The sequence below is a fragment of the Ictidomys tridecemlineatus genome, chromosome 8 (assembly GCF_052094955.1).
Source record: "Ictidomys tridecemlineatus isolate mIctTri1 chromosome 8, mIctTri1.hap1, whole genome shotgun sequence".
NCBI lineage: Eukaryota > Metazoa > Chordata > Mammalia > Rodentia > Sciuridae > Ictidomys > Ictidomys tridecemlineatus.
Genome location: NC_135484.1, coordinates 126763533 through 126772640, shown reverse-complemented (window position 1 = coordinate 126772640; position 9108 = coordinate 126763533). Strand labels below are relative to the sequence as shown.

Genomic DNA, 9108 nt, shown 5'->3' with positions numbered 1-9108 from the left:
AATAAGGCAAACATTTATAACAAATAACAGTAGACGAAGGCAATCAAGAGAAAAATCTACTCATCTGGAATATATGTTCACTTTCAGAAAATGTTTGAAAACAAATGAAGAAGTGGAAAATGTGAAGACCAACACTAAGATATGTTGTGAGAAGAAACAATGATAGTGTATAATAATAGAAAAATCTAGAAAGAAGACAAAACAGTAGACAGTAATCAAAGAAACAATTGAGAATTCACAGAAAAAAATGTAGTGCAAGATATGTTCCCTGAGAAGAAGACTATAACCTGAAATTTAGTTTGAAGGGTGTTTACTAGGGCATGACTGATGTACTGTAGAAGTGAGGATCAGAAAGCAGGACTGGGAGGGAATGAGCCACAGTCTACTCAGTATCAGTCTCAGGGAGTTCTGGAGCTATATGGGTAATTTGGCATTGTCTTCAATTATACTGCCTGTGGTTAGACCTTTATAGTGACATTGGTTGGCACTGGGTGAAGGCACCCATGAGATGGGTGTGATCATAAGTGAGACAGCTTTCTGGAGCTGAGGTAATCCCCAATGCAGACTGGAAACTGAGGAATTTTTGTCAACAGCATTTCCAAATTCCATCATAAAAATACTCTTGGAATGGATTCATGGACCCAGTGGTCTCACAGAAAACAGAACCAGTCCAGATTCCCATTTCAAATGAGAGAGCTTACTTGTGTGTTACTTAGGTAGCACACTGGCTTTCAAATTAGCTTTCAATAAACCTTTGTAACTTCCAATTTTATTAAACAAAATGTATTTTCATTAGTAATGGAGACACAATTACATTTTCTGTTTTGTTATTATTTGTTCCTATAACCGTCTGTCAGATGAGGAGGTGAGAAAAGCTCACACAGAAATTTTATTTTAACAGGGAAATTTTAACATAAGAATTATAAAACAATTGTGATAAACTGGTGATTTGCCTTGGTCCATAGTTTTATTATGAACTATTGTATGTCCCTAAATTGAATAACCTAGAAAAATGAATAAATTCCTTGACCCATTCAACTTATAACATTAAATTATGAGAAATAGACAAGGTAAATATAGCAATAAGCAGTTAGGGGATAGAATCAGTGATAAAAAGCCTCCCACCAAAGAAAAGCCCAGGACCTGATGGCTTCACTGCTGAGTTCTGTAAAACATTTTAAAATATTAATTCTTTTCTAACTTATCTAAAAAACTTAACAGAAAGGAACACCTTCAAACACATTTTAGAAGGACAGGATTAGCCTGACACAGAGCCAGATGCAGGAGGAGGAAGAGAAGAAGGAAGAGGAGGAGAAGGAGGAGGAGGAGAAGGAGAGCAAAAGGAAGGGGAAGGGGAGAAGATCGAGGGGGAAGAGGGGGGAAACAAGAAGACAAAAACAACTGTGTAGGCCCATTTCCCAGATGAACATAGACACAAAAATCTTCTACAAAATAATAGAAAACTAAAGTAAAGAGCACATTAAAGATCATTCAAGCCCCACGTGGTAGTGAATGCTGGTAATCCCAGAGACTTGGGAGACTGAGGCTGGAGGATCAAAAGTTCCAGGCCAGCCTCAGTGACTTAGAGAGGCCTCAAAATTAAAAAAAGAGAGAGAGCTGGTAATGCATCTGAGTGGTAAAGCACCCCTGAGTTCAATCTCCAGTATAAAAAAAATCATTCACCAACCTCTATTCAATATAGTTCTGGAAATCCTAACCAGAGATATTAGGCAAAAGAAGGAAACAAGAGACATCCATATATGAAATGCAGTTAAATTGACTCTATTTCATAAGTTGAATTGATTGTGTCCAATAGAGGTAACCTTTCTTTTTATATGAGAATAAAATATTTTATTTAATGCTATAGCTACATCTGCCTAACAAAACAAATATTTGTTAAATGAATAAATTAACAAATGGATGAAGTAATGTGGAGGACTCAGTTCTCTCAAAACCCAATTATGTTATTTTTTCATCTTAACCAATTAGGGGAAGGGTCTTTTAATATAATAATACAACAAAACTGTTCATGTGATGTTGCCAAACAACAATGGAGTTCTGTGGCAGAACACAAGTAAACCTGGTAGTAAAATGTATCTTCTTACCTAAGAAACTGAAAACAGAGAAGAAAATGTGGGGAAAAAATTGCTTCTTCCTTTCCTTAACTATAATATAAGAAAGCTAAGACTGAGCTAATTGACAAGTAACATGTAGAAAGTGAATTTAAGACATTTTATTTGGGACTCCAGTTGTTCTCACCTCCTGCTTGGCCATAAATGGCAACCCCAAATCCTCAAATTATAAGGTTATACAATTCAATCCTACCTTTTTGGCCCCTTCTTTCTATCTCCATCAAATTAATAAAATTTATAATTATAATTATAAGTCCTTATTTCCTTTCCCTATTTTTAATTTTAAAAAAAATGAGCTTATTACAGAAATTTGGGTGAATCCCGAGCCTCTTGGAAGGGTAGATTATTAAGCTTATTATCCCAGATCCATGTGCTGAGCTCTGGATTTTCTCCTGCTGATGCTGAGACTGGATTCCAGGCTCTATTGTGATTGCTCCCCAAAGCTGAATAACTTGGCCATTGACTTGGGTAGAAAAGGATGCCACAAAATGCAAGCTTGCTCAGACTGCTCTTGTGTAAGGTGAACTTTCAAGTTGGAGCATCTAGTGCTACAACCAGATTCAATGCTTGCATTCTAGGTGTAAGGGAGCCTGAGGAAGTGGGCTTTTTGTATTCTCACATGGGAGGTAGCAGTAGCAATGCAGAAATCCTCATAGTTCAAAGTCCCTTGGTAGTTGCATTGTATGCTTATCTTGAATAGAAAGTGAGTCAGTCAGGTTTTGAAAATCACACAAATTAGGGAATGTTTTATTTTCATAAAGAGAACTAGCAGAAATTTTATTTAGAGAAAACAACAGAACTTTTGGTATTTATTGGAAACAAAAAACAAGTTTCACAGAGCACAACATTTTCCAAGTTAATTTGTATATTTTGAATGACTAGTGGTCTCAAGACAGACAATAATTACTGAAATGAATGAAGACATTAAAAATGTATCTATGAAAGTAATAGAAGACACAAAAATGTAAAGAGTAGCTCTTCTACTCAAATCATGCAGTAAAATCAATACAATATTATTTAATTTACTATATATATATATATATATATATATATATATATATATCAGAATTGAAAAAGTAGAATGGAAATTGAAACATATACGTATTTTATAATTCAGTGGGCTTATTAAAATAATAGGTCAGAGAAAGAAAATTTCAGAAAATTATGTTAAAATATTTCGCTGGGGTGAAAATCAAAAAGAAACAAATATAATTCACATGTTATTGTTGTCTGTTTGAATGGCCTGAGAACAGAGGAGGTAAAATATCTAATTATGCATCATTTATGATTATGTCTTGATTACCTGGACTTGTTAAGCTTTGTTTCCACAACATTAAAAGCTCATATTCAGCTTACTTGATATAAGGTTTGAATTTATAAAATGGCCTGAGAATTTGAAAGAAGAAGAACTTGAGAAAATGATTTTGCCATCATAAAACAGAATTGTAATACTTTTCATAAAATAGGAAATGTTTAAAGCCAAAATGAATAATATGAAAAATAAGTATTGTGAATATATTTAATTTCTTGAGATATCACACATTTGAAAATAATTACAAAAGGTAAAATATTGTTATTATTTTTAAAAGACCCCACAATTTAAATGCTGTATCTGTATTTTTGTGTTGCAGGCACTTGATATGACTTCAAACAGCTAATAGTTCTCTCTGAATATTTTCTGCATGAATTAACATAATCATGTAAGACATAGAGTAGAAATGACTTGGCCATATATTGCTAATTGTAACATAAAATATCTAATATTTTTGAAAAGAAATATTGTCTAAAGAACGCTGAACAATTTGTACACTGACTCCACAACCAATACTTTGAAATTATGAAAACTTCAACTTTCAGCATTACTTATAAGAGTGAAAAATCGAAAATAACTAGTATATGTGAAAAAAGATAAATGATTATTTGTATCTTCAGATGAGTTTAATTGATTATGTTGCATTAAAGAAAATTAGCATAGTAAAACTATGTGGTTAAACATAGTAATGGCCTATAAATTTAAACCAATATGCAAAATTGGTATATATTAAGATAAAAATTAAGATGAATATTTAAACTTAAATAGATTAAAATGAAAATGGTTGACTTGTTTGGTGGGTGAAACTGTGGGTACATATTATCACTTTTTATTTTTATTTTTGTAATATAATTTACACACAAGTGTTTAAAACATGCTATGATTGTTACTGTGTCTGTGTAAGTATGTGTTTGTGTGTATATGTACTGCGATGAAAAAAGAAGTAGTGGAACTATATTACAAGGTTATATGTGTTTACAATTTTTATTAATTAAAAAAAGCAAAAAAATATTTCAATGAATACAATGTTCAATAAATTAGGAAAAAAGTTTCTTCAATGATGACGATTATTTTACATAGTTTATCTATACAAAGTAATGCTATTTCTTCATTAACTTTACAAATTGATGGATCCAATTACCAAAAATATTCCTTGCATATAATATTGAAGAACCACTAACAACAGGACAAAAATGTATTTTTCCCAGAGAATTATCTGTCCTAAAGTAAGTTTCTAAGCGCACCTTTCATGGCCTCATTCCTCAGACTACAGATAATAGGGTTGAGTGTTGGGGGTATCACTGTGTAAAAAATAGATACCATAAAGTCAAACACAGATGGAGAATCTGTAGTTTGGTTTAGATATGCACAGATGCCTGTAGAGAGATAAAATGAGACAACAAAGAGGTGGGGCAGGCAGGTGGAGAATACCTTAGAGAGGCCTTCAGCAGAGGGTATTCTTAGAACTGTGGAGAATATGTGAACATAAGAGAGGGCAATGGAGACAAAGCAGGCTAAAGCTACCACAGACATGAAAGCAGCTACTCCAATTACTCCTAGGTAATCATTCGAACAGGAGAGCTTCAGTAATTGGGGGACATCACAGAAAAATTGATGGATTATTTTCACCCTACAGAATGTGATAGAAAATGTGGCTGCTATGTATAAGATTCCTGAGATGCCTCCACTCACCCACACAGCTATCATAGCCCACTGACAATTTCTGGGATCCATGATGACCTCGTAGTGCAGTGGGAAGCAAATGGCTGTATAAAGGTCATAAGACATAACTGTAAGAATAGCTATCTCAGTCCAGGCCAAAGATGTGAAGAAGAAAACCTGCAGTATGCACTGGCCATATGAAACATAGTTATCATCCATCAGTGAATTGTCAATGGCCTGGGGGACTGTGACAGAAGTGAAGGAGAGGTCCAGAAGGGAAAGTTGCTTCAAGAAGTAATACATTGGAGATTGGAGGTGCTGATCCAGTGTTGTGATGGTGATAATGATGAAGTTTCCTGTCAAAGCCACTAGGTACAACACCAAGAAGAGCAAAGCATACAAGATCTGCATTTTTTGATCATCAGAAAACCCCAAGAGTAGGAATCCATTCCTCCTGGTTATGTTTGTCATAATAATTTGGAAAATGCAAATCTGGTAGCAGCTGGAAAATAAAAGAATATGGGAAATGTAATAGAAAGACACTAAAATAATTATTAATCTGTTCATTATAGTTTATTTCAATCATTTAAGGACCTGTTATTTATCAGCTGTGTCCTAGATGTTGGGAAATCAAAGGTGATAACACATGTTTCTGAAGTAAATAGAGCTTACAGTTTACCCTAGTAAACTAGTAGTTAGAATACAAAACAGGTCCTATCAAGAAAAAGTCATTGTGTTTGCCCCAGGGATAAATGCTATTCCATTGTCACAGGTGAAAACTTTTGCTTTGTTTTTCACCAAAAGAAACACAATAATGAGCTCTTAAGAGTTTTTGAGTTGTGGATGAGTTATATTTGAGCACACTGGCTTATTTTAGTAAATGAAATGGCCCTTTTTAAAGGAAATTTTGGAAATTAAAACATGGGCTTGTTGTGGACCGGTGATCCCTGTTTTCATTCTAGCAAACAATATGGTCATTACAATGAGAAGCCAAGAGCCAAAATGGACAGTGTTATTGCTCTTCCAATTAATATTGTATCTAATGGACATGTTGAAATCAAGAGCAAAAATACTTTTACAAAGTAAATACTTAAATACCACTCACAGATTAAGTGTCTAAATTGATTACATGAGATATTTTCTGATTCTAACAACTGCTATTTATTTCTTCATTTTATTGAATTTTTTGAAGCTATCAAATAGTTATTGATCACTTACTACAAGCAAAGACACTTGTAAAGAAAGAGACTGAATACCCTGAGGTGGTTTCTAAACATGGAAGGAAAAATACTCTAATACACAACTTCAGAAAGAGATTTGTGGAATAAAGCAGTCTTCATTTCAGAGAAGGGATAAACCAAGTTTGGGTTCATGACCTGGGCTTTTGATCTTTATGAGATGGAACTATCCAAGCATTCAAGCATTCATTCTCCCCTTAACAAAATGTACATTGGTATGTGAGGACTGATGAGACATTAGTAATGATTCTCTTATATTCCTGCACATTTTTCCTTTCATATGCAACAACTGAAGAAATTGCTGTATTAGTTTTTTTTTTTTACTTTATTCTAAACCACATGAAATCTCACTGAGTGTGTGTGTAAGTGTGTGTTTATGTGTGTGTGTGTGTGTGTGTGCTCGAGTACACACACAAATGAAATTCACCTTAGATATATCTTGGAGAATGCAAAAACTTGTGGTGAGCACTCCCTCCCCATTCCTTATCAGTCTTTTATTAAGCCATCTAATGCCAATCTCTCTTGCTGACCACCCAGACTTCTGCTGCCTGCGTTTCATGAAACTTCTCTTTCAAAAAGAATGCATCTAAGGATCATATTTCTATTTCCTACTGCTTTTAGACTATAATAAAAATGGCTGTTAAATTAACTAAATATTTTAAACTTGTTTTAGTTGTCACAGTTGAAAGCCTCTTTTATCTTACTCTGTGAACATGAATTCCAAATTTAATTTAATCTACCAATAATGTCCTCAAACTTATTGATTTCTGTTAACATTTCATACCACATAATAGCAGAGAAAATTAAGAGTGAAGTTATACTTCTAACATAATTTCTCTAGTCCAAGTTCTGTTTTATTGTTCCATTTTGCCCTGTAATGATAAAATTATAAACAGCATGTTTAACCATACTTAATTTTGATTCATTTATTATTTTAATCTGCCAAAAGCACATACGTGGTTATCAACACACTGGGAATCAAAAAAATAATAACAATCTTGAGCATTCATTTTAATAAGACAGACACCATACTAGAGTTTATCATAAAAATATATATTATTTAATTCACACAGGTATTTTTATCTTTTTGGAGATAAGCATCTTAATCTTTATTTATACAGGAAAATCTTAATGCCCAGAATGCTTAAATAACAGAATTGATGTTGAGTTCCAAACCCTTGACCTTTGTAGCTCATACTGTTTATTCTTACATGTAAAAATATATAAAACTTAATCAAAGGCATGAAGAAATATTGGGGGAAAAGCCACAATTACATTCAGGCTTGTTATTCCTACAGACACCAAAGATTATTTGAAGAAGTTTTTTACAATGCTTTATTTATGTAAACAGATAAAATATTAACCTTTCCCAATTTACTGGTTTTCCTTAAGTGGCTCATTATTTTAACACATTTATGTGAAATGAATATATGGATTTTATTAATTTGCTTATTTTCTGGGAACAAAAATTCATTCCCTGAAAGAATGAATACTCTTGCTTTTTCTAAAGTCAATTTGAAGAACATAAGGTTCTGTCAAAAATTTCATAAAAGCTTACTCTCTTTTCTTATCCAAGATTGGAAAACTCACCACAGGTGTCTTTTGTATGCAGTAGCTCTTAAAATTGATCAGCAACTTCTGACACTTCTCATCTCTAATCACACAGATTTTAAATATATGTCATTTCCCTCGAGAATGTGTGTGTGTGTGTGTGTGTGTGTGTGTGTGTGTGTGTTGTTTTTGTTTTTGGAGGGGGAGCGGGGAGCATCTTTCAAAATGGAAACTTGAACTAAATAATAAATCTTCATTTTCTCTACCCCTCTAACACCTGGGACTTGGAGTCGTAACATTTCCACACAAAGAAATGGTTTAGCAAGTGGTGGTAGATGTTTGTTGTCCCTGCATCAGTGGTTCTCAAACTTTAATAGGCATGTGAATCACCTGGAGAGCTTATTAAGATACAGGAACCTAAGAACTACACTCAGAAATTCTGATTCAGAAAGGCTCAAGTGATCCCCAGGAATTTGAGTGCCTACCATGCTTCCAGGTGTTGCCGCAGATCTGAGTACCATGCTTGGAGAACCACTTTACCAGCTAAATCATGTATTTCTAAGACAAACAGGAAATCTTGAACATTAAAAAAAATGAATATTTAATGTCAGTCCTCCTGAAAAACTAAAAATAAATGTTTATGTTTGAAATTGAGACCTACCTATCAAATCTCTGTTTTTTGAACAACTATTTTGGTCATTCATTATGATTAGTAACAATAGAAAAAAATAGTTAAAAAAAAAAGTCTACAAGGCCATCCTACAAGGCCATCCTAAAACAAATGTAGCAACTACCTGAAATCCTCTCAGGTGCCCCAGTCTATTAAAATTTATTATTGCAATCTTTACAATACCTTTACAAGTAATTGAAAATAAATGTAAGCCCACAATATACTTTTGTTTTTTTCTGAGATCTCTTACCATCATTTATGGACATCGGTAATATTTTTTAGTAATGATCATGTGACCAAAGATTTTCTCTAAAGCTATGTGGATACTTATTTGTTATATTTTAAAGGGTGCATAGCATTCTGCTCAGATTACAAATCACAGCTTGCAGGGTTTTTTTCCTTTTTTAAAAAAAGTTTTATTGAGTGCCTGTTTTGTACCATGCACTATTCTATTTTGTGTCATAAATAACATTTTCCATGTTATTTTAATGCAACCATTATTCAATTCATGTAAACATATAAATGGCTCTGTTAAAATTTTCT

General features: G+C 33.3%; 1 protein-coding gene across 1 annotated transcript; it reads right to left on the bottom strand.

Moving 5' to 3' along the window:
• Window positions 1–4665: 4665 nt before the first annotated feature.
• LOC144365905 (olfactory receptor 14J1-like) lies at window positions 4666–5577 on the bottom strand. The gene has a single exon (XM_078018612.1). The coding sequence runs from the start codon at window positions 5575–5577 to the stop codon at window positions 4666–4668; it is 912 nt and encodes a 303-aa protein (XP_077874738.1).
• Window positions 5578–9108: the final 3531 nt, after the last annotated feature.